The sequence below is a fragment of the Schistocerca serialis genome, chromosome 3, assembly GCF_023864345.2.
Source record: "Schistocerca serialis cubense isolate TAMUIC-IGC-003099 chromosome 3, iqSchSeri2.2, whole genome shotgun sequence".
In the NCBI taxonomy this organism is placed as follows: Eukaryota; Metazoa; Arthropoda; class Insecta; order Orthoptera; family Acrididae; genus Schistocerca; species Schistocerca serialis.
In genome coordinates this window covers 638,263,468-638,277,466 of record NC_064640.1, presented here as the reverse complement: position 1 = coordinate 638,277,466, position 13,999 = coordinate 638,263,468, and the positions used below count along the sequence as shown (strand labels likewise).

General features: G+C 42.6%; 1 protein-coding gene across 1 annotated transcript in view; it reads right to left on the bottom strand.

The window, feature by feature from the left end:
• LOC126470521 (putative Dol-P-Glc:Glc(2)Man(9)GlcNAc(2)-PP-Dol alpha-1,2-glucosyltransferase) overlaps nt 1-13,999 on the bottom strand; it is a 112,586-nt gene that overhangs the window by 42,875 nt on the left and 55,712 nt on the right. The window contains exon 4 of the mRNA XM_050098434.1: nt 13,552-13,703. Coding sequence (XP_049954391.1) covers nt 13,552-13,703 — 152 coding nt within the window. The remainder of the gene's footprint in view (nt 1-13,551; nt 13,704-13,999) is intronic.

The following is a 13,999-nucleotide window of genomic DNA, read 5'->3' as shown; positions in this document are numbered from 1 at the left end:
CTGCCAGCACTTGCGCTTAAGTTGACAATGGTGAGGAAGCCAAGTCAATCCGGCGTCGAAAACCATTCCTAAGAATTGATATGTCTCCACTACAGTGAATGGATCATCATTAACATAAATTTCTGGTTCTGGATAAACGGTATGACACCGACAGAAGGGCATAGCACATGACTGCGGCCGAAAACTGGAAACCGTGGGCTAGAGCCCATGACTGCTCTCTTGTGGATGGCTTCCTGTAGGCGCAGCTCACCAACACCAGGACTGGTGGAGCAGTATGAAATGCAGAAGTCGTCTGCATACAAAGAAGGTGAGACGGACGGCCGTATAGCTGCTGCTAGACCATTAATGGCCATTAAAAACAGACACACACTCAATACAGAGCCCTGCGGGACCCCATTCTCCTGGATATGGGGCGAACTATGGGTGGCACCAACTTGGGCACGGAAAGTACAAAGCGACAGGAAATTCTGGATAAAAAATCGGGAGTTGGCCTCTGAGATCCCACTCGTATAATGTGGCAAGAATATGATGTCGCCAGGTCGTGTCACACGCTTTTTGTAAATCAACAAAGACAGCAACAAGGAGTTGGAGTCTGGAAAAAGGTTTTCGAAAGGCAGACTCTAGGGACACACGATTACCAGTGGTAGAGAGACCTAGCGGAAGCTGCCCTGACATGGAGCTAGTAGGCCACGTGACTCCAGGAGCCATCTCAACCACCGACACAATATACGTTCCAGCAGCTTACAAAGAACGTTGGTGAGGCTGACGGGCCAATAGCTGTCCACATCGAGTGGGTTTTTACCGGGTTTGAGCACTGGAATGATGGTGCTCTCCCGCCACTGCAATGGAAAGATGACAGATGACATCACACCATATCCGATTGAAGATGACAAGGAGATGTCACTTGTAGTCAGATGAGAGATGTTCAGTCATCTGACTGTGGATCTGATCTGGTCCAGGAGCTGTGTCGGGGCAATGTGCAAGGGCACTGAGGAGCTCCCACTCTGTACATGGGGCATTATAGGATTCACTGTGGCGTGTAGTAAATGAGAGGACTTTTCCTTCCAGCCACTGTTTGAGAGTGTGAAAGGCTGGGGGGTAATTCTCCGACACAGAGGCTTGAGCACAGTGCTCAGCAAAGTGCTCGGCAATCGAATTTGCCTCGGTAAATAACACGCCGTTTATGTTAACACCGGGAACACCTGTTGGGGTTTGGTACCCGAAAACACGTTTGATCTTCGCCCAGACTTGGGAAGGTGATGTATGGCACCCAATGGTCGAGACATATCTCTCCCAACACTCCTGCTTCCTTCGTTTGGTAAGTTGGCCAACACGAGCACGGAGTCATTTAAAGGCTATGAGGTGCTCCAGGGAAGGGTGCCGCTTATGCCGCTGTAGAGCTCGCCGACGCTCCTCAATTGCTTCTGCAACTTCGAGGGACCACCAAGGGACTGTCTTTCGCCAGGGGTACCTTAAAGAGCGAGGGATTGTGTTTTCTGCAACAGAAGCAATTGTTGTAGTCACCTACTCAACCATCACATCGATGTTCCCGTGTGGGGGAGATTCAGTGGTGACAGCAGAGGTGAAAGTTTCCCAGTCCGCCTTGTTTAAAGCCCATCTCTCCAGGCGTCCATGTGCTTGGCGCCGGGGCAGTGACAGGAAGATGGGGAAGTGGTCTCTACCACGCAGTCGTCATGTGCTCTCCAGTGAATAGATGGGGGAAGTCCTGGGCTGGAAATTGATAAATCAATGGCCGAGTAACTACCTTGAGCTCCACTGAAATGTGTGGCGGCTCCAGTATTTAAGAGGCAGAGGTCGAACGGAGACAGTAAAGTTTCAACATTTCTGCCTTGGCCAGTAAGTATGATGCCACCCCACAAGGGGTTATGAGCATTAAAATCTGCCAAAAGTAGGAGAGGTTTAGGGAGTTGATCAATCAGTGCAGTTAATACATTCAGGGGTATTGCACCAACTGAAGGAAGATATACATTGCAGAGAGTTATTTCCTGTGTCGTCCTTATTTGAAGGGACACAAGTTCACTACAGACTGAGTTTAGGACATTAACGCGAACTCCACCTGACACTCGATTACAGTCACTACTGTTCCTGTAGTATCCCTTAGAGCCAAGGAGGGCAGGGGTTCGCATTGCCGGGAACCAGGTTTCCTAGAGAACAATGCAGAAAGCAGGTGTAAAGCTTAACAGTTGTCGTAGCTCAGCCAGGCAGTGGAAAAAACCGCTGCAAATCCACTGGAGGATGACATTGTGAGACTGGGAAGGCATGGAACACTCAATGAGGCAGTTTACATCTCAGGGTCACCTGCTGCCACCGACTTTTGCTTGAGCAGTCTATATCCATTTTGTCTGAGGGTCCGACGAGATCTAGGTCCACAGCGGACACCAGAATCTCCACCTCATCAGCAGACACACAGCTTGGAGGTAGCAGTGGTGTGAGTGCCACCGCAATTCCCTTGGTCTTTGGGACCTTCTTTTTGGATTTCTCTCTCTGTTCCTTGGGTTTCCCTGGCCGGGAGGACTTCACTGATTCAGTCTCCGGGACTGACAACAATGAGCGTTAAGCCCTGTGACAAGCTCCTTTTGGGCTCTTCACCCACTGGTGGGTGTCATCTTCCCCACTAGCAGAAACCTAGGTAGGGAGTGATCCAAGGGACCCCTTCCTAGCGAGAGCAGCCAAAGAAGTTGTATGCTACTCCAGCTTAGAAGTGGGGACGGATGTCTCTGATGGTTGGGGAGTGGGGGTGTTGCTCCTGAAATATGTGGTGCAGGAGCAACAGGGAGGGAAGTGCTCGCCCACCATCAAGGGGGCAGGTGTAGTCTTCTGGCTCTGAGAGGTGACTGGGGTTGGCGGAGTTGATGGGGTTAGAATCGTTGTAGCGGCTGTGTAAGACTATGTCATGCATACAGGATGTAGGCATTCAAATTTCCAGTCAGTCAGTCCAGGGTCTTGTGTCCATGGTTTTCCTTTCTGGAAAATCCTGCAGTCTAGCAAGCAAGACGAATGGTGCTCTCCACAGTTAACACAAATGGGAGGCGGATCACATGAAGTATTGGGATGTGATGGACCTAACTTCCAACATTTAAAGCACTGCATTGGGGAGGGATATAGCATTTTACATCACAGCAGTAGACGATCACCTTGACCTTATCGGGTAACGTATCAGCCAAGAGGACCAAGATGGAGGCAATGGTGGCAACCTGATTGCCCCTCAGACCCTGGTTAACACGCCAAACGAAATGTACACCTCACCGTTCTAAATTGGCACACAGCTCATCATCGGACTGCAAGAGAAGGTCCCTATGAAATGTGATACCCTGAACCATATTGAAGCTCTTACGGGGCGTGATGGTTACAGAAACATCCCCCAGCTTGTCACAAGTAACGCCCGTGACTGGGCAGAGGATGCTGTTTTGATGAAGACTGACCCAGATATCATTTTGGACAAGCCCTCCATCTCCCCAAACTTGTACTCTAAATGCTCAACAAGAAACTGAGGCTTCATCATCACGAAAGATTCCCCATCAGCTCTCGAACATACAAGGTACTGGGGCGAAGAAGAGCCACTGCCATCCTTAGCCTGACGTTCTTCACATGGTGTGGCCATGGAGGGGAACTTCTGTGCATTGAATTGAGGCCATGAACATTTAGAGACTGCTGGTGTTTGACTAGCAGCAAGAGATGACATACTACCCTTCATGATGTGTCATCCACCCTGATGTCACCCACTCCGACCAGGGGCCTTCCCCATGGGCACCACCCAGCCGCAGCAAAGGTCACCTGGCAGGATGGCCATTGACAGGAGTCCCAACGCCCCAGGGGCATGGGCATCTACCCCTTAGCATACGTGGGGAGTTAACGACGCAGTCATCAGCAGAGCGATCCCTGTGTGGTCAGGGGGCTACAACCAACAGGGTACATGGTGGCCCCACCACAATGGACTGGCTATCAGGTGCAAACAAGCCCATTATCATCGTCAGCGTAGAAAACGATACTGCACAGTTGATGGAAAAATACGCACCCAGGAGGGTGACCTCACCCAACAGTTGAAGAATGGGCAGAAGTGCATATCCACGTCGACAAAGGATGCGATAGGTCTCAGTGCACGATGGACATGATGCGCCATGTAAGGCGCCCTTCCCAATTGGCTCGCTCTTTGGGAAAATTTTGAAAAATGGAGGTCAAACCCTAAAGGGGACCATCACGAAGCCCGAAACCTGTGAGACTCCTTTTAGTGGCCTCTTATGGCAGGCAGGAATACCTGGGCCCTATTGTAACCCCCGGACCCATAGGGGAGGAAATACCACATGTTCAAATCCCAGACAGAGAACAGAATATTTTACGTGTCTTTAACCTAGCCTTCGGCTCTCGTATATTGTTTGGATTCCACATTAAACTGCACGATTACTGGGATTGGTTACACACATGCAAGCTGCCAAAGTGTCATCCACCAGATGGCTGAATAACATAGAATAATATTTTCATGCTCTGTGAACAGGTATTCGTTGTGTAACTTTCTGCAGTTTATCAGTTCTTTCTTTAGGCTGTGGTATTTACATACATTAACTAGCTTATCTAGTAACTGAGTTCTCTTCTATTCTTGCCCTCTAATCACATCCACATGTCCTTGTGCCACAGTTTTGTAAATTCCACCAAGCTTTTTTCTCCATTTTATTAGATCCAGTAATTGCTTTCCTTCTCCCATTCTATTTATCAACTTCTAGTTTGCCACTGTCTACCTACCCTACTTTGTTTCCATTCTCCACACTCTCCACATGGGCACCACCCAGCCGCAGCAAAGGTCACCTGGCAGGATGGCCATTGACAAGAGTCCCAACGCCCCAGGGGCATGGGCATGCAGACAAACAAAAATTACGCGAAGCGAAATGTAGTGTGAGGAGGGCTATGCGAGAGGCGTTCAATGAATTCGAAAGTAAAGTTCTATGTACTGACTTGGCAGAAAATCCTAAGAAATTTTGGTCTTATGTCAAAGCGGTAGGTGGATCAAAACAAAATGTCCAGACACTCTGTGACCAAAATGGTACTGAAACAGAGGATGACAGACTAAAGGCCGAAATACTAAATGTCTTTTTCCAAAGTTGTTTCACAGAGGAAGATTGCACTGTAGTTCCTTCTCTAGATTGTCGCACAGATGACAAAATGGTAGATATCGAAATAGACGACAGAGGGATAGAGAAACAATTAAAATCGCTCAAAAGAGGAAAGGCCTCTGGACCTGATGGGATACTAGTTCAATTTTACACAGAGTACGCGAAGGAACTTGCCCCCCTTCTTGCAGCGGTGTACCGTAGGTCTCTTGAAGAGCGTAGCGTTCCAAAGGATTGAAAAAGGGCACAGGTCATCCCCGTTTTCAAGAAGGGACGTCGAGCAGATGTGCAGAACTATAGACCTATATCTCTAACGTCGATCAGTTGTAGAATTTTGGAACACGTATTGTGTTAAAGTATAATGACTTTTCTGGAGACTAGAAATCTACTCTGTAGGATCAACATGGGTTTCGAAAAAGACGGTCATGTGAAACCCAGCTCACGCTATTCGTCCACGAGACTCAGAGGGCCATAGACACGGGTTCACAGGTAGATGCCGTGTTTCTTGACTTCCGCAAGGCGTTCGATACAGTTCCCCACAGTCGTTTAATGAACAAAGTAAGAGCATATGGACTATCAGACCAATTGTGTGATTGGATTGAGGAGTTCCTAGATAACAGGACGCAGCATGTCATTCTCAATGGAGAGAAGTCTTCCGAAGTAAGAGCGATTTCAGGTGTGCCGCAGGGGAGTGTCATAGGACCGTTGCTATTCACAATATACATAAATGACCTTGTGGATGACATCGGAAGTTCACTGAGGCTTTTTGCAGATGATGCTGTGGTGTATCGAGAGGTTGTAACAATGGAAAATTGTACTGAAATGCAGGAGGATCTGCAGCGAATTGACGCATGGTGCAGGGAATGGCAATTGAATCTCAATGTAGACAAGTGTAATGTGCTGCGAATACACAGAAAGATAGATCCTTTATCATTTAGCTACAATATAGCAGGTCAGCAACTGGAAGCAATTAATACCATAAATTATCTGGGAGTACGCATTAGGAGTGATTTAAAATGGAATGATCATATAATGTTGATCGTCGGTAAAGCAGATGCCAGACAGATTCATTGGAAGAATCCTAAGGAAATGCAATCCGAAAACAAAGGAAGTAGGTTACAGTACACTTGTTCGCCCACTGCTTGAATACTGCTCAGCAGTGTGGGATCCATACCAGATAGGGTTGATAGAAGATATAGAGAAGATCCAACGGAGAGCAGCGCGCTTCGTTACAGGATCATTTAGTAATCGCGAAAGCGTTACGGAGATGATAGATAAACTCCAGTGGAAGACTCTGCAGGAGAGACGCTCAGTAGCTCGGTATGGGCTTTTGTCAAAGTTTCGAGAACATACCTTCACCGAAGAGTCAAGCAGTATATTGCTCCCTCCTACGTATATCTCGCGAAGAGACCATGAGGATAAAATCAGAGAGATTAGAGCCCACACAGAGGCATACCGACAATCCTTCTTTCCACGAACAATACGAGACTGGAATAGAAGGGAGAACCGATAGAGGTACTCAAGGTACCCTCCGCCACACACCGTCAGGTGGCTTGCGGAGTATGGATGTAGATGTAGATGTAGATTTCAAAAGCCTTCAACATCTTCCTGTGTTCATTCCACATGAAACGAGTTTTGGCATCATAAAGTAGGGCAGGGGTGAGCAAATAGCGGCCGGCAGGCCACATGCGGTCCACTATGGGTTTTTGCATTGCCTGCCAAGACAAAAAAAAACCACCTTGAACCAAGATTTCCTTCCTGTACATGACTGAAAATTTTCATTAGGACGCCCACATGAAGACGCATGCACGCTGCTGATACTATTTGTGCAAACCAAATTGACACTCGATGTAGTGACCCATTGGAATGACCATAAAGGCATTTACCATTTATAGTCCTTCCCAACAGCCACCACACAAAGTGTCAACTTGGTTTGCTCTGAAAATATGTAAAACCAGTGCAATATTTTGTGTGTTTAATGAAGAATGGAAAAACACATATTTCTTTGTTAATAATACACTACAAATAATTCAATACCTTCTCTTGCTGACAGTATGGGTAATGTAACTGATGATGATAAACAGAAGGCCAAAATTCTAAACCTAGCTTTCAAAAACTCGTTTACAGTAGAGGACTGCAGCACCATTCCCCCTTCCAATTATCGAACAAACGAAAGGGTGGCTGACTTAGTGTTTAGTGTATCTGGGATTGTAAAACAGTTAAGATCCTTAGACACCAGAAAGGCATCTGGCCCGGATGGTATCCCCGTAAGATTTTATGATGACTATGCTAAAAATATAGCTCCATTCTTATCCATCATCTGTCAGAGATCATTGTAACAGCAGAAAGTTCCATGGGACTGTAAGAAGGCCCAAGTCATAGCAATCTATAAAAAGGGTAGAAAATTGGATGCACATAATTACCGACCAATTGCACTGACGTCGATTTGTTGTAGAATCATGGAACATAATTTGTGTTCAGACATAATGACCTTTCTAGACTCTGAGAAGCTCATCTGCAGAAACCAACACGGTTTTAGGAAACAGCGGTCATGCAAGACTCAACTGGCCCTCTTTGTGCATGATATACAACAGGCTTTAGATACCGACACCCAGGTTGATGCCATATTTCTCGACTTTCGAAAGGCGTTCAACTCAGTTCCGCACTGTCACTTGCTGCAGTGCGGGCTTATGGTCTATCCAATGACATATGTGGTTGGATAGAAAGTTTTCTAACAGACAGGGAGCAGTATGTCGTCCAGAACGGGGTAACTTCAACAGAAACAAGAGTAACTTCAGGTGTGCCCCAGGGCAGCGTAATAGGTCCTCTGCTTTTTACGATTTACATAAACGATCTGGTTGATGGTATTGACAGCGGCCTTAGACTGTTGGCCGATGATGCTGTAGTCTATAGGAAAGTAGTATCACACAAAAGTTGTGAACAAATCAATGAGGATTTTCAGAAAATAAATGCGTGGTGTAATGACTGGCAGTTATCTCTCAATATTAGTAAGTGTAACCTACTGTGTATAACAAGGCGAAAATCCCCATTAATGTACGAGTACAAAATAAATGATCAGTCTTTGGAAGCGGTAACATCCGTAAAGTATCTGGGTGTGACTATTTGAAATGATCTCAAATGGAATGATCAGATTACACGAATAACGGGTAAGGCGAACTATAGATTGCGGTTTATTGGCAGAATCTTGAAGTGATGCAGTCCTTCAACAAAGGAAATAGCTTACAATACGTTAGTTCATCCAGTCTTAGAGTACTGTTCATCTGTATGGGACCCTTACCAGTTGGGTCTGATTCAAGAGATTGAGAAGGTGGTTCAAAGAAGAGCGGCAAGATTCGTGACTAGTACATTTAGCCATCGTGTGAGCATTACAAATCTCATAGTAAGTTTGAAGTGTGAAACACTTGCAGATAGACGACGCGCTAAACAGAAGGGGCTGCTCACTAAATTCCGAAATCCAATCTTCACCGAGGATGTAGAGCATATATGATTACCACCAACTTTCAAATCGCGTAATGATCATCATTCAAAGATAAGGGAAATAAGAGCTCGTATTGAGGCGTTCAGACAGTCGTTTTTCCCTCGCGCGATCCGAGAGCGGAACAGAAGGGGGGGGGGGGGGGGGGGGTATATGACTTAGGCGCGAATTGTGCCCTCTGCCACACACCTCTTGGTGGCTAGCTGAGTACATATGTAGATGTAGATATAGATAATTGGAACTGTATCACGTGACAGTTGTATGTAAGGAGTACAATCAAACACTGCAAAAAAAACAACCGTGAATTCAGCTGTAAACTTTCCAAGAAATACCACAAAATAAAATCTGCAGAGGGTGTGAAAAGGCTGAAGAAGCAACAAACATTATTCACAAAGAAATTGACACTTCAAAACAGCACCACAGATGCAATTTTCAAGATAGCCTATAACCTTGACTAAACGCAACAAGCCCTTTTCCAACTGTTGAGTTTATTAATAAGCATATGACAGAATGTGGAAGCGTATTGTGTACTGATGTTAGAAGTCAATTTTAAAGCATTTCATTGTCATGGACAATGACAAACTCACAGAACAGCTGAAGATGATGAGTAAAGATTTTGTTTGGTTTTCTTGGGCAAAGGATGACAGCACAGATAACCTAAACCCTGTAGAATTACTTAGCTTTACCTGTGGGATTATGGAAAATTCTGTAATCGCAGAGGAATTACTTGGACTACAATCAATGAAATACAGAAATACACCTCAGGAATTGCTGGAGTGTACTGTGAATTGTGTGGAGAAAAGTGGCTTGTCCTGGAACAAAATGGTAAGCATTACAATAGATGTGGGGAAAATAAGTTACAAGCACAAGACATAGTGGTATGTTTTCTTTTCACTGCATTTTGCATTAGGAGATCCTTTGTAAAACATGTGGTAGATCCTATTGCTGGTGTCATGAACATCATCACAGCAAGGGCATCCCACCATCAGCAATTCAAAAATATACCTTTTGATGATGTGGAGGCGCAGTGAAGAAGTAATTTACGACAGTGTGAGGTGTTTGAGCCTGAGCAAAGTGTTAAAAAGAATCTGGACATTCTAAAGTGAAATCCTCTTCTTTCTGGACAAAAAGGAGATATATCTGATTTTGTTACAAAAATGGGGTATCAGGAGTGGAGATATGAGATACAGCTTGCAGCTGATATATTTGAGAAACTGCATGAATGGACTGTGACTCTGCCAGGAGAGGAGTTGTTTGCAAATGAAATGTGGAAGCATGTAAAATCATCCAAAACAAAACTAGGTCTATCCACAACGCAAGCAGGCAACGGCAATATCTGATGTTTCTATTTCCAGAAAAACAATGTGCTTGAAGTGTTTCTGTTAAGATTAAGGATCATCTGCAGAGAGACCATGGTCACAAGATTTTAGGACTTTAAGAAAATTGAGCCTCAATTCTGTTTGCTCTCTTACATTTGCATCACTGCTGATACTGGCACAGCACCTGAGAAGCTGCAGCTTGAACTTACTTGACATTCACTCAGGACACTCAGTGAAAGAAATGTTTAATGCTTTGACATTAAATGACTTTTAAAAATGTTTGTCTGCTGAAAAATTTGCATGATGCAGAAACTTGCAGCCCCCACCTAAACACACACACACACACACACACACACACACACACACACACACACGCGGTTATACATGGATCAGTTATACGGGTTTTCACATATACGTAATTTTAGTTTTAAATCTAGTGCTGTTATCTGTAAACAGTACGCAGAAGCAGTAATGCCTGAGCACATTTCAACACCCATCTTCTGTCATGTTTCTCAAAACTTGAACCGTCAATTCAGGTCTGCAGAGCTGTGAAGTTGTATTTGACAAGGTCTCTACTAAAATGTCGGATAAAAGGAAAGAAAATGTGCTCATCGATGGAAAAAAGTATTGAGAGAAGTCATATTCAGTAGAAATAAAGGTGTTTTGGATCGTTAGACATTCAGTGTGCTTTGTTACTTAGTGAATCCACTGTGAGAACTATTTGTGACAATGCAGTCGATTTGAAAACTGCTCAATCTCCAACTACTTTAAGTGTGACTAGAGCGACCAAATCTTGCTCAGAGATGATGGGAAAAACAGAAAAAATGCTAATCCACTGGATTCAGCACCACAACCAACAGCAAATGCCTCTCTCTGCAGCTGCTACCGAAGCTACAGTCCAAGACCTTGTATGCAGATTTAACAAACGATGAGTATGATTCAGTGCCTTTCTCGGCCAGCTGAAGTTGGTCTGATCACTTCAGGCATCATTTTGGCTATCACAACATTAAAAAATGACAGGAGAGGCAGCTGTGGCTGATCAAGTTGGAGCTGAGGAATTTAAAGATACATTCGAAGAAGTTGTGACAGAAAAAAAGACTATACTGCATAGCAGGTTTTCAACATTGATGAAACGATCTTATTTTTGAAATAAATGCCTAGCCACATGCTGACTTCTATTGAAGAAAAAACAGTACCAGGATTTAAGGCTGCCAAGAACTGATGCACACTTCTTTTCAATGTTAGTATTGCAGGGGATTGCAAATTAAAGCCCCTTATATCTTCTACTCTCAAAATCCTAGAGCACTATAAAAAGGGTTGCGACAAGAGCAGGCTCGGAGTTCATTGGAGATGGAATAAAAATGATGACTTCTGATGTTTTCAACAACTATTTTTTAATGAACTAAACAGAACTGAAAGCCTTTTGTGAGAAAGAAAAAATTGAAGCAGGTAGTTATTTCTACAATCAAGGCATACTATCTGCATAAAATTTTCTTTAATTGCTTAAAAGAATGTGATTTGAGTGACAAACTTAACCACCAATTTTTTTCTGGTGGCACTTCAATATTAAGATAGCTACTGATGTTGTTAGAAACTGCAGACCTTGCACGTCAGATTGGATTCACTGATACCTATGCCGAATGTGCCCTCCCAAACTCCCATTTCAAGAAACTGAGCAACGAAGATTTGACACTTTCAATCAGAATAGTAATAATTAATACAGAAGAAACAGAAATCTAGGAAATTCAGCCTCTTGGAAAACTGACAATGAATAAATTGGCAGAGTTATTCAGAGAGATTGCCACCGCAATGATGATTTTTGAAGAACATGATCCTTCAGGAGCAAGGAGTGCAAAATTGAAGAGAGAAGATGAATGTTATCTTAAATGTTACACAGAGTTGTAAAATCAACAGGCAATGAAGACTGCAAAGCAAACAATTAAACATTTTTTTGCAAAACAGTGTGGCACTGCAAACAAATGTCAAGTGCCTAGCAAGAACACTTCAGCCACAAAGGATTTCCATTTGAGTAAATCCATCATGGAAACTAAACTGATTGTAGCACCAGCAACTTCTTGCAATGTAGATTATCCGGAAGCTATTTAGGATTTAGACCTGATGAAAAATACTTTGGTGCATTATTGTGTTTCAGTGTTAAAAATTTAAGTGTATAAATTGTGCATTAAAATGCATTTCAGAAAGATGATGATTATTTTTGGTAAAAATACTCAGAAACTCTTATTTTAAGCTTAATATGTAAATAAATGAGAACCTGACCTCATTTTTACATATATAATTACTATCAATTAACACAAATTTGGTATGCGAGACAATTCTGCAGAATGTACTATCCCGTATAATGAGATTTACCTGCAAGTAGACAAGGGTGACACGATATATTTGTTTCACTGAATTGATTCTAACATTAAATGTTCTTGGAGCTACCAATGATATGAAATTAGCATGATAAATTGAATAAAACTGTCAGTATTTTATTTATTGATTTTTGTGGTACAATTTATACCTTTACTGACATGCAAAATTAACTAATGAATTCAATCATTTTAAAAGGTGCGGTCCTCCACTAATCCCAAGCCAGAACAATTGCTCATCCCTGCAATAGGGCATTCCCAACAAAACATTTCATAAACATTTCCCTTAATCCAGTTTACATTCTGTTACAGAAAATCTTCCTGTTACTATAGTATGCAAATTTAGCCACTGCTATTTTTCATTTAATGTCAGTGTCTCACCTCAAATTCTTTCTACTCATTTTTAGGCACTGAAAATTTTCCACATATTCTAGTTTGTTTCCGTTCAGCATTATTTTTAAACTTTTGTATCCTCCTCCTGTCTTTTTCATTTACTTTATGTTTATTTTCATTCCATAATCTTTTCTCGTAGCTTTCATCACTTCTGTCGTTGGTGTTCTTTTCCATATCTGGCTAAAAGAAGCACACTGATTACAAATTTCAAAACTAAGTTTCACACACCAGTTTTGACCTCTTATCCACTAATAAAAAATGACCAATCATATCTTTCAAATATCTGCTGAAGAGTTTAGGTGATAACCTTGTCTTACACCTTTCCCAAATTTTATTCCATTGGCATTCTTTCCCTTCAGTATTGCTGAAACCTTCTGATCAAATATAGCAATATCTCCAGTCAACTTAATTTTATCTATTCACAACCTTTTTCCAGTTTTGTAAGCCGAATAGCTCCCTTGATGTCTTTAAAATCACCCCCCCCCCCCCCCCCCACACACACACACAAAACCTGAAACCTTCTGGCTATTCCCCAATGTGATATATTTTGTAGTCAGGTCTCTCAATTTCCCCTCATTGCTCCTCCATTCTCAAATTAAATTACTTCCACAGGGATCATATTAGTTACTAATGCACTTCTTTTCTCTTCCAACTTCTGCTTATATCAATGTACCAGTACTTTGTTGTATTTTGCAAATAACTGTTTTCTGTTAGAACTGGTTTAGTTCACTGTCGAAGAAAAATATCCTCCACGAGAAAAACACATCTTCGAAGAAAAAGAAAGTGCAGTTTACATCAACAACATGTACATCACCTTTATTTCAGAAAGATATGTAATATGACCTTACCGTCACCATTTGAAAGAACTCTTCATCTTTTAACACATTCACATACTTTCCAACAGCTACCATATCACGCTGGAGTAAACTGAAGAGTTTAATGAGGAGTATGAATCCTATCCATATCACATTGGTCTGACGCACAAAGATGGATATAACACCTAGGCCAAGAAACAACAATCACAAACAAATCATGTATTACGTAGCCTTCTACATAATAATAAAATTTATATAGCGTTTATAATACAAACAAAAAATTACATATCGTTTAATATATAAATGAATCTGTTAAAATCATGAAAGGCATAGTAGTTAATACCAATGTTTGTTGTACTAAGGAACATATTTCTCATTACCAGTGAACTCTAAATACTTAAATAATCCAAGTAATATTCAAAAACTTATTACTTGACTTATTCTACTGGGACTTAACTTCCTAAAAGGAACAACTCTTAAA